General features: G+C 37.5%; 1 protein-coding gene across 3 annotated transcripts in view; it reads right to left on the bottom strand.

Annotated features, from left to right (window-relative positions):
• CCDC186 (coiled-coil domain containing 186) overlaps positions 1-19,727 on the bottom strand; it is a 54,417-nt gene that overhangs the window by 14,157 nt on the left and 20,533 nt on the right. For all 3 annotated transcript variants that reach the window (XM_024253057.3, XM_024253058.3, NM_001132495.1), the window contains 7 exon segments: positions 17,014-17,142; positions 10,681-10,893; positions 9,623-9,742; positions 2,298-2,402; positions 1,258-1,356; positions 1,004-1,090; positions 32-174 (listed from right to left, as the gene is read on the bottom strand). In XM_024253057.3, coding sequence (XP_024108825.3) covers positions 32-174; positions 1,004-1,090; positions 1,258-1,356; positions 2,298-2,402; positions 9,623-9,742; positions 10,681-10,893; positions 17,014-17,142 — 896 coding nt within the window.

Raw genomic sequence — 19,727 nt, forward strand, 5'->3', positions numbered from 1 at the left:
TTAATACAAACAGAAGTTGCTCATTTTGTACCTCTGAAGCTGCTCCTGTAGCTGATCTACAATTTTCACCTTGTCCAATAAATTCTGAATTTCAGCTTTTTGGCGATTAATAATTTCCTTATATTTTGATAATTCATCTTCTGTTCTTAATCGTTCATCTTCTAGACATTTCACCTATCAAATGATCATAACCAAGTTACAAACCATGGATTCTTGTTCTTTATAAACTATTTTATGTAGTGGTTATGTATGAATAATCTAAAAATTCTAAAGCACCATTCACGTGAAGAAAATGTAAAGTTTACAATCCTAGGTTTTAGTCTTAGATTTCTTATGATTCAGTCATGGGAGTTTTAGCATGTCATTTCACTTTTTACTGAATCACCATCTCTTCATCTGAAAAAGAAGAATATATCTTCTCTACCTCAAAAAACTGGCAAGAACAAATAAGGTGTACGAAAAACAATTTAAAATTATTAAGTGACCTCAAATTCAGGGTGGTTAAAGGACTATTTCTAAATAAATGAATGATACACATTCATATTCATATTAGAAGACATACTAATCTTACAATAAAGACTATAAACACGAAGAGGACTTAACAGATTATTGGCCATTAAAACTATCCATCTATTAAATATATCCAGGAAAAATATAGTCTTCCTGTTATTTTCTGACACAGTTCTAAGGTCCAACTATCTTTCCAATTGATTCGCTGATGAGATTGTCTTTAGATGAGAGGCCCAAGGATAAGTTATAGACACAGCAAATGTGCTGTGAAATAGGAATGTTTGGCAAACACTTCAAAGGGACTAACATGGAAGACATTTTCCTTTCAACAAAAGAAGTTGCTAGGAAATTGCTCCTCTACTCTACTCTGAGTTCTTTTATTATGGAACATTTCTATATTAATGTCCTTTCCCCACCACTTTAAAAATCAGAATGAATTCAAAATTTAAGATATTTACCCTTCCTCTGGATTCATGACTAAAGACTGAATTACCTTTGTTCTCAGTGTTCGTAACTCATCCATACCCTCCTTAAATGTTCTCTTCAGATCTTCTAGTTCCTTTATTTTGGCATGATGCATCTTTAAAAAAGTTTAAAAGAACAACAAATCATAATGTGCTAAACTATATCTAAGATTTATTGCCTGCTCCTTCCAAAAGGCCTTAAAAGTAGATGGCAGTAAGTTCTCACTATTTCTTTCTGTATTTATTATGCAACTTAGGATATATAAAGAGCAAAACTACTCACCTCTAGCTGGTCAGATTTTTCTTGCATTTGTTTTTCAAGTTCTCCTTTTGTGACTCTAAGCTTTGCATCAAGCTCATTTGATTTAATTTCTTCTGACTCCTAGTGGAAAGAAAACGAAAAAAGTGCGACAATTTTTAATCCATTTCCCGTTTGCCCTGAGAATACTCTTGTCTCTAATCCTAAAGTAGCATCATATATATTTCTGTTACATTAGGATAAGAGACAAGTTCTGTTTAGAAATAACTCCAAGAACAGTTTTTATATTTTATCTTCCACTGAAAATCAGTCAGATTTGTCTCAGCCTCGAGTGTGTTTATGTAAAATTAAATGAGCGCTGGCAGCAAGCTGCACTTTTTTTCTAAATAGCAAATGGGTTAAAGTTTTATACTTTGAAAAGAAAGCACTGCAATTAAGTTTACTAATTGTGAAATACATAGTATACCTAAAATTATTAACCTAAGTTATTAGGTTATTAACCTAAAGTTATACATTTGCTTGCACTCTTCATTCTTCTGATATTTTCTAGGGTTTTTATTTGTTGGAAAACTTCTCTTATAAAATCCATTTAAGCTGCAGGTACTTTAACATTGGAAATAACCTGCACTTTATTTAACTGCCTGCCCAACAAAGTACATTCCATATGCAGATGTAGAATACTGCTCATATAGAAATTTAATGAAACAAGAGAACTGGCTGGGCACAGTGGTTCATGCCTGTAATCCCAGCACTTTGGGAGACCGAGGCAGGTGGCTCAACAAGTCAGGAGTTCGAGACCAGCCTGGCCAACATAGTGAAACCCCCCTCTCTACTAAAAATACAAAATTTAGCCAGGTGTGGTGGCGGGCACTTGTAATCCCAGCTACTTGGGAGGCTGGGGCAGGAGAATTGCTTGAACCCGGGAGGCAGAGGTTGCAGTGAGCCGAAACCGTGCCATTGAACTCCAGCCCGGGCGACAGAGCGAGACTCCATCTAAAAAAAAAAAAGAGAGAACTGATATTTGCTAAAATTTGATACTAATCTATTTTAAAAGTTATACATACCTGATATGTTTTTATCATATCCTGACAGTTTTTTCGTATCTGATCTGCTTCTTCCTTTGCTTGTGTTAATTTTGTTGTTGTTTCTTTGAGTTTATCTTTGGTTTCCTGCATTGACAAAAGACACAGACAAAGTTGGGTACAGCAACGTGATGGTGAGAAGTGATCAGCAAGTAGGAAGGTTCTTGTCCTAGCACTGTCACTGAGCAGCCAATTATTATTCTAGCAATAATATTTTATGTTCCTGACAAAAAATTAAAATGATCTGCAGAGTTAACTAATAGCCATTAAATACAGTTAAATTTGACAGTTTTAGGCAAATTACTAGAAGTTACTAACCTGATAAGATGAGCAAAGTGTTAAAAAGTTCTTTGTACACACATATCAAAGACAATTCTTTGGTTTATGGCTGTGGTATCTATTTAAAACTGTCTTTTGGCCGGGCATGGTGGCTCACGCCTGTAATTCCAGCACTTTGGGAGGTGGAGGCGGGTGGATCACCTAAGGTCAGGAACTTGAGACCAGCCTGACCAACATGGTGAAACCCTGTCTCTACTAAAATAAAAAAATTGGTCAGGCGTGGTGGCTCACGCCTATAATCCCAGCACTTTGGGAGGCTGAGGCGGGCGGATCATCAGAGGTCGGGAGTTTGAGACCAGCCTGACCAACATGGAGAAACCCCATCTCTACTAAAAACATAAAATCAGCCGGGTGTGGTGGTGCATGCCTGTAACCCCAGATACTCAGGAAGGCTGAAGCAGGAGAATCGCCTGAACCCAGGAGGCGGAGGTTGCGGTGAGCTGAAATTGCACCACTGTACTCCAGCCTGGGCAACAAGAGTGAAACTCGGTCTCAAAAAAAAACAAAAAAACACAAATTAGCTAGACATGGTGGTGGGCACCTGTAACCCCAGCTACTCGGGAGGCTGAGGCAGGAGAATCGTTTGAACCCAGGAGGCAGCGGTTGCAGTGAGCCGAGATCGCACCACTGCACTCCAGCCTGGGAAACAGAGTGAGACTTTGTCACAAAAAACAAAACATAAAAACTGTCTTTTTTTTTTGAAACAGAGTCTCATTCTGTCACCCAGGCTTGAGTACAGTGGCGTGATGTCGGCTCATTGCAACCTCTGCCTCCTGGGTTCAAGTGATTCTCCTGCCTCAGCCTCCCGAGTAGCTGGGATTACAAGTGTGTGCCACCACATTCAGCTAATTTTTGTATTTTTAGTAGAGACGGGTTTTGGTCAGGCTGGTCTCAAACTCCTGACCTCAGGTGATCCACCTGTCTCAGCCTCCCAAACTGTCTTTTTATAGACTGATGCTGCAATTTGGTTTCTGTTCCTAACCATTCTCCTAAGATGGCAACTCTGAAAGTTTTCAGGGGCTACCCTTATTAAATCCAATTACTTCTTCTTGTTCTTATTCTTTACTTACTTGCTCCAGTTCTGACCACCCCTGACTCTTTCAATATCCTTCCTGTTTCCATTACAGGACAATATTCTCCTTCTCTTTCTGCCCTCTTCATTGTTCCCTGAGTGGCTTTTACTTCCTGTGGTGATTTTCCAAGATACAGCCTGGCCATGGAGCTCTTTCTTCATAATTCTCCCTAAGCAAACTGATCCATGGTTTTGCTTATCATGTGGATTTCAAATGGGACTTTTGGTATCATCTCCTCTCAGTAGCTTCCCTTCAGAAAAAGGCAGATCAGATGCCGCTCACTCTGCTTTTCCATAGATATAATTTAGGCATGCCCTGGATTCTAATGATCAATACATTATACTACAGCTTATACGTTCCCCTAATACAGCATATAGCTTCTCGACAGCAACTAACTCAATACTTGTCACATATTAATTGTTCGACTACCATCTGTTGAATTAATACAGGAATATCTAATATAAGCCTCTAGTTAGGTTGGGCTCCCCAAATACCCAATACTCATCTCCCTTTGTTCCTTTTTTTCTTGCTGTTCCTCCACATGGAATGCCTTTACCTGCATCTCTTGAACCATCTAAATTGCATTAATAGGCCAGGTGCAGTGGCTCATACTTGTAATCCCAGCACTTTGGGAGGCCGAGGCAGATGGATCACCTGAGGTCAGGAGTTGAAGACCAGCCTTGCCAACATGGCAAAACCCAGTCTCTACTAAAAATACAAAAATTAGCCAGGTGTGGTGGCACATGCCTGTAATCCCAGCTACTCAGGAGGCTGAGGCAGGAGAATCGCTTGACCCCGGGAGGCAGAGGTTGCAGTGAGCCAAGATCGCACCACTGCACTCCAGCCTGGGCAACAGAGCAAGACTCCATCTCAAAAAAAAAAAAAAAAAGAAAAGAAAAACAAAAATAAATTGTTTCTTACATGTCATTTAAAAAAATATATCTACCATGTAAGTACTGAAAGTGATATATTTTCAGTTGCTAGTTTTTAATAATAATTTGACTTGTATTAAAACTTAGTACCACTTTTAAAATATAAGCAATTATTTACTTTTTCAAATATTGACTTTTTAAAACACTAGACTCAATGGACAGGGAGGGAGAAAAAGGGAAAGAGAGAAGGAACTTTATATATGTTTTTCTACTACTATATCATTAATAACTAAAAAGAGCCTGGCACATAGTAAGCACTTCATTCACTCAAAAAATAGCAATTGAGAGATTCCTATATGCCAAATAAATATTTATTAAATAAATGAGTAAGGGAAAAGTGAGAATCACATTAAATGTTTTGGTTAAGGTATTGACTGTGTTTCACTTATTCATTCATTCAGTATTCACTGGGCATCTATGCACCAGGCATTGTTCCATGCTCCAGGGACACACTGTATAAGAAAACAAACATAATCTCACCTTCATGAAGCTCATATTCTAGTAATGGAGACACTAAATACAATACATAAGTAAAATATAGTAGTGGCAAGTGCTAAGGAATAAAAATACAGCAAGGACATGAGAAAGTCTGGATAGAATGAAAGTTTGGAGAGATGAAAGTTTAGATAGAATACCTGGGGAAAGTCTCATTGAGAAGGTGCTAGATGAGTACAGACTCAAAAGACATGAGCAAGAAGATCTGCTGAAGGACTGGATATGCTAACTGAGAAATTAAGGATAAATCCAAGGCTTTTGGTCTGAGCAATGAGATGGAATGAGATGGATGGATTGTCATTTATTGACATAGGAAAGCAATGGAGGAAAGGGTACATTTTTAGTTCAATTTTAGACATGTTAAGTTTAAGATGCCTTAAGTCATCCAAGATGTCGTATGTCAAATAAGCAGCTAAATATATGAATCTGGAGTTGCCTTAAGTCGTCCAAGATGTCGGATGTCAAATAAGCAGCTAAATATATGAATCTGGAGTTGCCTTAAGTCATCCAAGATGTCGGATGTCAAATAAGCAGCTAAATATATGAGTCTGGAGTTGCCTTAAGTCATCCAAGATGTCGGATGTCAAATAAGCAGCTAAATGTGTGAATCTGGAGTTCTGCGTAGAAGTTGTAAATCTGGGAGTCACTAGCATATAGTTTTCTACTCCTATGTTTTCAAGTACACTAATCTTGTCCTCTGCAGTTTTTAATCTGCTGTTAATTCCATCCAATGTATTTTTCATTTCAGACATTATGTCAATCTGCTTTTTTTCTCTTTCATGTCTCTCCTTATCATACTCATGCTTTTGTCTATCTCCTTGAACATATGCAATGTATTTATAAGAGCTGCTTTAACATCATTGCCTCATTGTCTACTAATTCTATTATTTATGTCATTTCTGAATCTTTTTTTTTTTTTAAGACACAGGACAGGATCTTGCTCTGTTACCCAGGCTGGAGTGCAGTGGCATGATCATAGCTTCAACTCCTGGGCTCAAGTGATCCTCCCATCTCAGCCTCCCAAGTGGCTAGGACTACAGGCATACACCACCACACCTGGCTAATTTTTAAAGTTCTTTGTGTAGAGATGGGGACCTCGCTATGTTGCCCAGGCTGGTCTCAAACTCCTGGCCTCAAGCAATCCTCCCACCTCAGCCTCCCCAAGTGCTAGAATTACAGGTGTGAGACACCGTGCCTGGATCTGTTCCTACTGATCTAGTTTTCCTTCCTTCTCATGATGGGCTCCATTTTCCTGCCTCTTTGCATGCCTGGTAATTTTTGACTGGATGCCAAACACAGTAAATTTTATGCTTTTAGGTGCCAGAGTTCTTTGTAGTCATTTAAATATTTTGGGCCTTTGTTTTGGGACACAGTAAATTTACTTGAAACAAATTATTTGAAGCTTGCTTTTAAAGTTTTGTTAAGGCAGATTTATAACAGACTTAATCTAAGGCAAATTCATCCTCACAACTAAAGCAATAACCTTCTGGGGGCTGCTTGATGCAGCCCTGCCTGATGTGTGTTGAGAGGTCATTTCTCTTTGACTGATGGAAACATGAACAATTTCCTAGCCTTGTGGGAGCTCTAGGGATTGTTGCCCCTATTTCTTTCCCCTCCTCTGTAGTTTCCTCTAAGACACACACACACACACACACACATACACACACGCACACATGTACTGATCAGTAGTCAGCTGAAGACTTGAAGGGAACTCACTGCACATTGTTGTATTTTTCTCTTTTCTGGGACTCTGCCTTGGTTCCCCATATTTTGAACTCTGTCTCCTCAATTCAGATAGACTGCTGGGCTGTCCAGGTTCTTCTTGTTCTGCAGACTGGAACTCTCCAGGAATACCTCATTTGTTTCCCTTCACTCAGAGATCACTGTCCTATGCTGCCTGTTGTCTCAAGTCTGAAAGCCTTCATTTCATATATTTTGTCTTTTGTTTTTTAAGGTAGAAGGGTAAATCTGGACCTTGTTATTCCATAATACAATATAGTCAATAGAATACAGTTATAGAACACTACAGTTATAGAACATAGCATATAGTTTTATAAGTGAGATAAAATGGCAAAGCAAATAAGAAGCCCGCTCTGGCTTCTAATGAGTGGGCCTTCTGAGTAAACAAACCATTTAAGAATGACACTATCACCGACAACACAACAGCCTCGGGAGAAGAGCTTATTAAGCAACAGTCTTACTTCAGGTGACCTAGTGTACAGAACATATCATAAAATACACCAAGCCCTTGTCACACATTAGGCCTGTACTATATTACCATCTACAGCCTCCTGCTGGTCTAGCTGCTGGGTCCAAGAATATTCTTCTAGCTTTCTCTGAAGCAGTTATGTCTGGCAAGCACCCAGCATAGCCAAACCATGGCAGCCAAAGAACCACAGCCACATCTATTGCTAGCTGTATATACATTCAGTGAGATTATCTCATCCTGATATCAGGTAGGTGAATAAGTAGCAACCAGGTAGGTAAACAAGTAGATGAGGTACACTGGGGGAAACTCATCTTTATTTACTGTACTCAAAATAAAAGGCTTCTGTTTTTAGAGGCTAGGTGTTTAAAACACATTTTCAGCTAAATCCCAAAGGAGTTTAGGGAAGGAAACAAACTGTTCCTCTTGGGTAGTCTGATGATCTGGGTAGCCAGTCCAACTACTTTTAAGTTCTGGTAATATGCACTGGGGGTCTAACCAGAAGCTACTAATCACAATGGATCCAGTAAGCTATAGGACTGCAGTATTATTAGTACCTAAGACTTGGTGGGCAGGAACCAGAAACTAGAAAGGGTGCCTCAAGAAAAATTTACTAAGTGTCTCATGTCTCTTGCCCACATCTCAAGAGGTAGACTATACTAACCACACGATTATTAAATCTTGTATCCTTTGATCCAGGGACTCCTTCCAACATCCAATAGGTAAATACATAAAACAAGTAACCAGGAGCCCATCTTGGACACTCTTTGAAAGTAACGACTGTGTCTCCTAAGGCCTTTATAGCCTCCAAGTTATCTAATACAGTGTTATGCACAAAGCTTGCTGGTTAATAAATGCCTTTAGTTAAAAAGAACTAGTGAATTTCTACATACCAAGTCAATATGCTTGTTCATTTTCTAGCAATCTGTACCATGTAACCTTACAGAAGTCAGCCTTAAACCACTTCTCTAACCTATTTACAAAGTATCTGGTTTCATCTGAGCTCAAAGCTGCCATTAAGAATCTCTTACACAGATCTGTAACAGTTCTTTTGTTCCTAAGTGCTAGTATTCTAACAGGTTTCAGGATCCTGTCTCTTAGCACTCTAGATGAAGATGAGGAAAGTACCACAGATATCAGATATGACCAAGTATTATGTTCTGATCTTGAAGCAACTCAGGTAGTTGAGAATCATTACTGTTTTTATGAATTTGGAATTTCAATTCCTCATTCTGTAACTCAAAGTAAAGGGAAAATTTAGATGGCTTAGCCATGTTGAGCTCCAGGGACTGTCATCCTCCTCCTTTCTGAAAGTTCTTTCTCTGCCTTGGCAGTTCCCTCACACACGTGCTGATTAGTAGGTCAGCTTCAGACTTGAGGGAAACCCACTATTCTCTTATCTACCTTTGACCACTGTCAACAGAGACTATTCCTCCTACAGTTTTCTCTGATAATGCTATATCAGAGAATACAATATAACCAAAGGTTATTAACAGTTCTACTGATTTAGAACTATTTAATGAGGTAATCCACGATTATGATTTTAACCAATATCATTAAGCTTGTTTGTGAAAACCTGGAAACTGACATTTCCATAAACTTACACTTCTTAAGTCACAATTCAGAGTTGTTCTTTTACTTCACATTCTATCATCTTCAGATTTTTATTACCTCTAATATCAGCTCAGTTAGTGCTTAAAATTACAGCATCAGGTATCAGCCTTTACTTATATTAGCTTTTTAATAAAATTATATTCACTAGGCACAATACCAATGGAGTCATATTTATAAAAAAGTTAAGGCAACTTATTCTTAAAATCTTTATATTTAAATAAGAATGTATATTTTTTGAGTATAAAATCTTAGCATCATTGATTTTTAAAAATTTCTAGAGTTTACATTCAAATTTGGAAACTTACACATTCTCCCCCTTCCAATTTCTCAGTGTTATTTAAATTTTGCCTATCAAAAAATGCTTAAAGAACAAGGCAAATTTGGGTGTTGTAAACTATGAATAGTAAAATTTAACATCCCACCCCATTTAATATGTAAATAATGTGAGGACATTTCTTTTTCATAATCACCAAATATTCAGGTCCAAACTAACTTGCAGGGGTCACTAAACTAAGCTTCATGCCTCATTAACTGTTATTACATTTGCTCTTAAAACTCATTCTAATCCGAAAGAGCGAGACTCCATCTCAAAAAAAAAAAAAAAAAAAACTCATTCTAATCATTATTCCATTGTATTACAGTACGTACCTTGTGTGAATCCATTTCAGCTTTTAATTTGTTTTGTGCCCACTTTACTTTGATGACGTGAGAGTTAATGTCTTCCTTTAACTTGTCTATTTCTCTGATGAGTCTAGTCGTTTCACCTTCCTAAAATAATATCACTAAGTCATATATTTTCATTTACAGAATCAATTAATTATGTGTTTATCTTTTATATCCCCCACAAAGTAATCAGTCCAGTAACACTATAATCAAGGGCTGGCACACTATAGCCCACAGACTATAAAACTTATTTAAAGTCCAAATGATAAGAGGGTAGTAAAATCCTAAATCCAATGAATAGACACAAAGATGATTTACATTTACATTTTAACCAATTGGATGTATTGTCAACACAACATACCTTTATGATTCTTAACTGGCTGGCATTAAGGTGAAATATGAACTAAATTGGTTTTGTCAGAATTCCTGAGAACAATGACAATATTCCTAAACTAAAAGCTAATGAATTAAAAAAAAAATTTATCATTGAAAAATGATAATGCCCTGGAAATCTGACCATTGAGAGGCTGCTAGTTAACAGGAAGGGTTCTGAATAGCTGGCTCAGTAACTAAATCTCTTTAGATAGTATCTAAGAAAGACATGTTTTTCTGTAAGAAAAACATAAATCCTCTTCTATGGTTATAAGTGTTACATTAAGATTATATCAAATTATACTTCCGGTTCTAAAACTATTCATTTTACACTATTATATACATATTTTACCAAAATATAATCTTCCCTTGAGACGCAAATTTCTCCAACATACAGATTTTAAAAGAAAGTTTTTAGAAAGCTCAAGAAAAAGTTATCTAATAAACAACATGTGCCAACACTTTATCTTTTCCCTAGCAAACCTCTTCTCTGCAGACAATAAAACACCTGAATTACTAAAACATTCATGATTTTAGAAGGTAAACTAATAAAAACAACTTTACGTTTAAGTGTTAACCATGTTAAATTATGCTTATTTGATTAAATATGGAAAAGCAAAGAGAGCAAATTTCAAATAAGGTCAACATATTTCAAATGGCACAAGTTATACCTTAGTTTCATACAGCTGGTGCAACCGTCCTTTCTCCTGAGAAAGCTGCTTAATTTTGTTAGTGTTTTTCTCAAGTTCCTTATTTGCATCTCTAAGTTTTTTCTCAAGTGTCTCTTTTTCCTTTCGAAGGTCTAAAGATTCCTTCTCACCTCTTACATACTTCATTACCATTGCTTCTTTTTCTTGGCGTGCCTCTTCACATTTCTTGTTGGCCTTCAAAAAAAATATTACTTAGCATTAATGAAAAATAATTTTTCAAATGGAAATGTATTGAAATACATGGTATTTGTCTCTTATATTACCAATGCATTGTTTGGTTTTTGCACAACATTCCCAGGACTCGTGCCATGAAATTTTAAAATGAAAGAAAAAATTTAAAATTATAGAAAAATGGTACAATATCCCTAGCATTTGCCTTTACCCTTTCCTGTTCCTTTTACTTTGGCTAATATGGTTGCTATTTTCCATGTACTCCTCCAGATCCCCTTTCCCACTTTTTTTTAATCCCAACTGGTATCCCAGGAACACGACATCATGAACCCTATCAATAAGCTCTCTTGCCCTCAAACTTCCAGTTGGGTTCAGCCAACAGAAGGCAGTAGGCAGAAGCTTGGGAATGTAGGCAGAATGAGATCTGGCTCCTCCAGAGTTCCCACAGGTTGGCTGATGGCCACTCCCCTTGTCAGGTGCTCTCTCTATACAACTACCCTCTAGGGTGTAATACCTGCTCCTTGTCCAGCAGCCCTGAAATTCTGCATCTTCCCTTTTTGGGCTCCCTACATCCTGTCCACACCTTGACGAAGAGTCTTTTTATTAAATTATCTTCATCACCGGTTTAAGTGTGCCATCTGTTTTCTGCCAGGACCCTGACTGTATAGCTGACAATTTCTAAAATCTTAATTCCCTTTCGAAAATTAAGTAGCCATATGCTAACAAATGACCATTTAATTTCCTATTTATGTAAAGCTTTCTGAAGCATTTTACACTTAATAAGAAATACCTAACTGGATTAAGTATGAAAACTATATACTCATTTAAAAATTTTCTATTAGTATGAACTGGTACTCCATATTCTGAAATTTCACAGAATGAAAACTTCTACAAATAGTCCTTCTTTGAAGTAACTCATGGTTTGCAAATATGGTGAAGCACACATTTAATTTATAAAAGACAGAACTTCAAACTTTAGGAATTTTCAATATCTTTTAGTGGTAAATAAACACTGATAATGCAACTGAATTGAAGAAGGTAACTATTAAAATAAAGTTAGCAGAATGTAGCGAAAGCTTCTATGCTTTGATGAAAAATGGCTGACAAAAATGTTTCATAAAATTCTAGCACTGCTGATAAGCACATCTAGTCAACACTGAGAATGCTATACATACACATATAAGTAATTTTAAAAATCTCCCAATTGGGATTTGTTTCCATTGAAATAGTCATACTAATTTTCAAATTAAGAAAGACATTGCATTAGGGATATGATAGGCCCCTGAGGTTGTAACAATGTGCTTGTAGACAAGGACTGAGAAAATTATGCTGGACTTGGCCAACAGAATTAGATTTTTAGACAACTGAATATCTGTACTTAGAAAAAGTCAATAGCTCAATGTCAACTTTAAGAGAAGTCTGGTTTCATAATAATTTAATATTCAGATAATGTATCAGCTATTGGAAACAAAGTAGCAGTTGTGGCCTCTGAAAGAGCTCACCATCTAGTGAGAAAGGCATATAAACAAACATTATAATATAATAAGAAAAATTATAGTAAATGAATGTACAAAGTCCTTCAAAACATGAAAATACTTACATTCCCTGGGAGGAGTTGGCAGGAAGGGTAAAAGATGCTATACTTGAGCTAGGTATTAAAGGCTAAGCAGAATTCAATAGAATGTAAGCAGTGAATCAAGGAAAGGAATTAAAAATAGAGTGAATATCATGTGCAAACACCTAAAAGTATAAAACAACATGACACATTTAGGAGATACCAAGTTATTTTATTGGGCTTAAATTTGGTGTGTTGGCTGGAGTGGGAAGGAAGTAGTTATAAAAACAAAAAGACGTATAGATTAGATCCTCAAAGGAAGAAGAACTTCCGTTATGGTAGTAAGTTGAGGTTTTATTCCATAGTCAACGTAAAGCCAAAGAAGAATTTATAAATCAGAAGCTCTTATTAAAATGTGTGTTTTTCAAACAACCCCATTAAAAAGTGGGCAAAGGACATGAACAGACACTTCTCAAAAGAAGACATTTATGCAGCCAAAAAACACATGAAAAAATGCTCACCATCACTGGCCATCAGAGAAATGCAAATCAAAACCACAATGAGATACCATCTCACACCAGTTAGAATGGCAATCATTAAAAAGTCAGGAAACAACAGGTGCTGGAGAGGATGTGGAGAAACAGGAACACTTTTACACTGTTGGTGGGACTGTAAACTAGTTCAACCCTTGTGGAAGTCAGTGTGGCGATTCCTCAGGGATCTAGAACTAGAAATTCCATTTGACCCAGCCATCCCATTACTGGGTATATACCCAAAGGACTATAAATCATGCTGCTATAAAGACACATGCACACGTATGTTTATTGCGGCATTATTCACAATAGCAAAGACTTGGAACCAACCCAAATGTCCAACAATGATAGACTGGATTAAGAAAATGTGGCACATATACACCATGGAATACTATGCAGCCATAAAAAATGATGAGTTCACGTCCTTTGTAGGGACATGGATGAAATTGGAAATCATCATTCTCAGTAAACTATCGCGAGAACAAAAAACCAAACACCGCATATTCTCACTCATAGGTGGGAATTGAACAATGAGGACACATGGACACAAAAAGGGGAACATCACGCTTTGGGGACTGTTGTGGGGTTGGGGGAGGGGGGAGGGATAGCATTGGGAGATATACCTAATGCTAGATGACGAGTTAGTGGGTGCAGCGCACCAGCATGGCACATGTATACATATGTAACCAACCTGCACATTGCGCACATGTACCATAAAACCTAAAGTATAATAATAATAACTAAAAAAAAACTATAAAAAAAAACAACAACTATAAAATGTGTGTTTTAGTAAGATAACTGGTAGCAGCATGGGAGCTTCACTGAAGTTGAGAGATGGGAGGTAGAAAATAATTGAAAAAAGACAGTTGTAATAGATAAGGTGAAATATTATGAGGGTCTTGGCTGGGTGCAATGGGTCATGCCTGTAATCCCAGCACTTTGGGAGACTGAGGTGAGCAGATCGCCTGAGCCCAGGAGTGTGAGACCAGCCTGGACAACATGGCAAAATCCCATATCTACAAAAAAACAAAATTAGCTGGGCATGGCGGTGTGCACCTGTAGTCCCAGCTATTTGGGAGGGCTAAGGCAGGAGGTCTCCTGAGCCCAGGAGGTTGAGGCTGCAGTTAGCCATGATTGCACCATTGCACTCCAGCCTGGGCAACAGACCCTGTCTAAAAAAAAAAATAAACGGAAAATATTATGAGAGTCTTCACTATAGCAGGGAATGGCGCACCAGATAACAGCTCTGTTACTCATGGGGTCATCCATAGATCAACTGCAAAGGAATAACCTGGGGTGCTTGTTAAAAGTTCACACTCCTGGATCCTGCCCCATCCTGCTAATGGCAGCACCTGCCTCACAGCATCATTGGGAGTATTAAACAAGACAATACAATAACTGGTATTTAAGCTATTATAGAAGGTCCATTTATGGCACAGATAAAGGAAAACAGACCAGTTAAGGTCTTTGGATTTACCCACTGTAAGTAAGATGATTATCAGTGACTTGGATAAAGATAAGTAAAACATGAATAAGATCATCAATAGGACTCAATAGATAAAATTAACACAAAGTATATGAAGTGTAGCTTCTACAAGTATGGCAGATAAACCCTCCTCATTCAATACACCAAAAATTTTAGATGAAAAATAACAAACATCTTTTAATATATAGTTGAGCTCACAAGAAAGTATGGGAAATTTCCAGGGCTAAAAGATCTAAGACAAAGTAGAAATCCAGAATGGTATACTAGGGCTAAAACCTTCACTGCCCTGTGATACTTATTAATATCAGGCCATGGGAGATGTGGGTGGGGAAAATGTTATCAAGTCCCTGAAAATTTATAATACAGCTACACTCTCTTGTAAGTAGGGTTCAAATTCATTCTACCTATCTGGTCTATGAAATGATGAAACCTCAACCTGGAAATTAAAAAGCAGGTGAATGTGCGTGTGCACATGAACATGGGTAAACACATATGGGAACCTATTTTTAAACAAAACTTACTGGGCTTAGTGACAATAGGTGAAAGATAAACAAGTGTTCATTTTACTAATCTTTCATCTTTTCTATATGCTTGAAAATTCTCAAAAAGTTGGGAGGAAAAGTTAGGGGAAAAAAAGGAATGAGGCAGATCTATTAATAATTAAATAGATCAGTCTTCCAAAATCTACTTTAATAATATCCACTTCTTAGGGCTGTTGTGAAGATCAAACAAGTTAACACTTGTAAAGTATTTTGAACATGGCTTTGCACACAGCTAAAAGTCAGTACATCAGCTACTATTATTAGCATCATCTACACTCTTCATCATTAAGGAGAAAACATACATAGCAGTGAGTGTAGTACATTGCCATTTGTTTTTTAAAAGCCAGAGGAGGAAAAAAGAAAAAAATACAAGAATCTATGCAACAAACATTTTTGGAAGGACACACAGGAAACTGGCATCAGTGGTTACCTTTAGGAAGGGGGTAAAACGTTTGGAAGAAGACTTTTTCAAATGTTTGAACTGCTACCATGTACACCAACTGCTATTTTATTTTAAACATTAAGCTTCAAAGAGTTTTAGGAAGGAAGGAAAGAAGGAAGGAAGGAAGGAAGGAAGGAAAGGGAAGCGAAGGGAAGGGAAGGAAAGGGAAGGGAGGGAAGGAAGGAAAGGAGGGAAGGAGGGAGGAAAGAAAGTAAGGAAAGGAAGGAAGGAAGGAAAGGAAGGAAGGAAAGAAAGGAAGGAAAGAAAGGAAAGGGAGGAAGGGAGGAAGGCAGGAAGGCAGGAAGGCAGGAAGGCAGGAAGGCAGGAAGGAAGGCAGGCAGGCAGGCAGGTTGGCTCACCAGTTGATTCTAATGACTGGCTGGCTATGTTTGGACCTGCTAAAACCGGTTACTTCTTAAGCTCTTAGGCTCTGTATTTCCCTTCAATTAGTACAAAAGGGATCAAAACTGATAGCAGGAGAGTTAAACCTAACATTTCTAATGCAAGGAGTCAGCGTGTTCTAAAGAATCATCCAAATAAAGGCTGAGGATAATCTGTTTCCTAAAGTCCTTCCAGAATGCCATCTACAGTAGCAGCTTTGGGGTAGAAAGGGTGGGATCCATCACATTCAAATAATGAAGGTGTGAGTTAACCCTTTCAGATTCAATTCATTGTGAAGACTAATTGTTAGTCAGATACTGTGCTAGGTTTTGTGGGTACAGAAATGAAGATGACAAAGACATCATCCATAACGAGTTCAGGCAAGTAATAAAAAAGCACTGCTTAAAATTACCTCTTCTGAGATCATATACACCAACTCAAAAAGATTACCAAGGTATATTAAGTACGGGAAAAAAGGTTACAAAAAAGATGTATAGTATTATTCCAATCAAATGGGGGAAAAAAGTATATGACGATGTACAAATAAACATGTGTGACTTGTACATGTATATGTAGTAAGATACATAACCAAAATACCAATAATTAGCTATGGAACAAGGAATGGGATATAAAAGGATTGTAGGCAGGGGAAGAATATGTACAGATTAAAAAAAAATTTTTATTCCACACACTTTCTTAATTTATTCATCTGTATGTATTTATATATTGCTTTAGAATTTTTAATGACTTACTATTTTTTTTAGACACAGTCTTGCTTTGTCACCCAGGCTGGAGTGCAGCAGTGCAATCTCGGCTCACTGCAACCTCCGCCTCCCGGGTTCAAGTGATTCTCCTGCCTCAGCCTCCCAAGTAGCTGGGACTACAGGGATGCACCACCACGCCTGGCTAAACTTTTTGTATTTTTAGTAGAGACGGGGTTTCACCATGTTAGCCAGGCTGGTCTCAAACTCCTGACCTCAGGCAATCTGCCTGCCTCAGCCTCTGAAAGTGCTGGGATTACAGGTGTGAGTCATCACGTCTGGCCTAATGGCTTATTTTTATATAAAAGAATCACCTAGTATTAATACAATAGTGAGGTCCAAAACAGTCTAACAGTGTTAGCTTATTTTAACAAACGAGTCACCAGAATATCAAGTTAATAATGACAACGATGTGAGAAATACCTGTTCCATCCGTTGGGCCATCTCTTTGTGTAACTGCTGAATTGCATTTTTAGCTGTAACGTCTTGAGCTACTAGTTTATCTCTGGAAGCATTAACTTCTTTATTAAGTTCTTCTATTCTTGACTCTAACTGTAAAGAAAATTATTTCCAAATTATTTTTATAGCTATACCAAATACACCACCAACACTGCAAATAAATATAAACAAAGTAAATAAACATAAAGAATACAATGAATATACTTCAGCTATAGAAATAAAAACTTTTAGCAATGTTTCTATATCTCACTGGCATTTAGTAAAAATCTGGAGATTCCATTAAGTTAAGATATCTGGCAACCCCTAGAACATCCACCAAGGAATAATGCAAAGAAATACAGTAGAGTCCCGCCTTATCTGTGGCTTCATTTTCTATGGTTTCAGCAACCTTCAGTCAACCACAGTTCAAAAATATTAAATAAAAACTTCCAGAAATAATTCACAAGTTTTCAATTGCATGCCATTCTGAGTAGTGTGATGAAATCTTGTGTTGTCTCACTATGTCTCACTGAGACTGTGAGCATCCCTTTGTCCAGCATGTCTGCATTGTACACACTACCTGCCAGTTAGTCACTTAGTAGCCATCTCAGTTACCAGACTATGGCAGGACGACAGTGCTTGTGTGCAGCAACACTTAGCCCTTAATTAATAAGTAAGTTTACTTATTAGTGGCCCCAGAGTATAAGAATAGTGATGCTGGCAATTCACATGTGCCAAAGAGAGGCTTTAAAGTGCTTATTTTAAGTGAAACGGTGACTTGAAAGAAAAAAATCATATACTGAGGTTGCTAAGATCTACAGTAAGAATGAATCTTCTATCCATGAAACTGTGAAGAAGAAAAAAGAAATTCATGCTAGTTTTGCTGTCACACCTCAAACTTCAAAAGTTATGGCCACACTGTATAAGTACTTTGTTAAGACAGGAAAGGAGCCAGGTAGTGGCTTATGCCTGTAATCCCAGCACTTTGGAAAGCTGAGGAGGGGGAATTGCCTGAAGTCAGGAGTTCAAGACCAGCACGGTCAACACAGCAAGACCCAATCTCTACAAAAAATTTTAAAAATTAGCTGGGCATGGTGGTGCATGCCTATAGTCCCATCTACTCAGGAGGCTGAGGCAGGAAGATTGCTAGAGCTGAGGAGTTTGCGGCTACAGTGAGCTGTGATCCCACCATGGTACGCCAGCCAGAGTGATGAGACCCTGTCTCTGAAAAAAAAAAAAAAAAAAAGGATGAAAAGGGCATTCATTTGTCAGGGGCAGACATAAACAGAAACACATTCTGATTAATGGCAATTGAATTCAGTGCTATTGACAATTTCATGCATCTACTTAGGATCTTGGAATAAATTCCCCTCAGATAAGGGGGAACTCTGTACTGTATAGTGAAAATATGAAAGAAATTTAAATGTTATATTAGACAACATTCACTTAATGCAAAAGAAGGCAGTGAAGGAGGCATAGGGAAAGAAAAAAGACATGAAACATGGAAAACGGAAGATATGGCAGACATAAATCCCACCGTCAATAATATTAAATGAAAGTGGATTTAATAATCGTATCAAAAGGCAGAAATTAACAGACTTAATTAAAGAAACAAGATTCAACTATATGTTGTCTATAGAAGGCATTTTAGGTTCAAAATGCAAATAAACTGAAAAGAGTGGAAAAAAATACATAATGCAAACAGCAATCATAAGGAACAGTGGCTATATTTACATAAAAAACAGACTAAAATTAAGAATGTTACCAGAGATAAAGAATAGCTCACAAAAATAAAACAGATCAAGCCATCAGAAAGATCTAACAGATAAATGTATATGCATCTAAGAATGTAGCATCAAAATACATGAGGCAAAAACTAATAGAAATAAAAGAGAAAATAAGTCAACAATAGTTGGAGACTTCACTACCCTACTTTCAATAATAAATAGAATTAGGCAGATGATTAACACAGAAATAGGAGACTTAAAAACTACAAAACAATGGAATCTAATACATCTATACAACACTCCACCCAGGAACAGCAGTGTATACATTTTCATCAAGTGCACATGGAATATTCCATGACAGAGGATATGCTAGGTTACAAACAAACTTCCATAAATTTAAAAGATTAAAATCATATGAAGCATATTCTCCAACCATAATGGAATAAAATGAGACCTCAGTAACAGAAAGAAATATGGGAAATTCACAAATTTGTGAAAATTAAACCACATACTCCTAAAGAAACACAGAAGAAATTGCAAGGGAAATTAGAAAGTACTAGATGACTAATGAAAATGAAAACATAATATACCACAACTTAGGAGACACATCTAAAGGAATGCTTAGAGGAAAATTTATAACTACAAATACCTATATTAAAAAAGAAGAAAGGGGGCCAGGCGCGGTGGCTCAAGCCTGTAATCTCAGCACTTTGGGAGGCAGAGGCAGGAAGATCACCTGAGGTCAGGAGTTCGAGACCAGCCTGGCCAACATTGTAAAACCCCGTCTCTATCAAAAATACAAAAATTAGCTGGGCATGGTGGCGGGCGCCTGTAATCCCAGCTACTTGGGAGGCTGAGGCAGGAGAATCGCTTGAACTCAGGAGGTGGAAGTTGCAGTGAGCCGAGATCACGCCACTACACTCCGGTCTGGGTGACAAGAGCGAAATGCTGTCTCAAAAAAAAAAAAAGAAG

This window comes from Pongo abelii, chromosome 8 (assembly GCF_028885655.2).
Source record: "Pongo abelii isolate AG06213 chromosome 8, NHGRI_mPonAbe1-v2.0_pri, whole genome shotgun sequence".
In the NCBI taxonomy this organism is placed as follows: Eukaryota; Metazoa; Chordata; class Mammalia; order Primates; family Hominidae; genus Pongo; species Pongo abelii.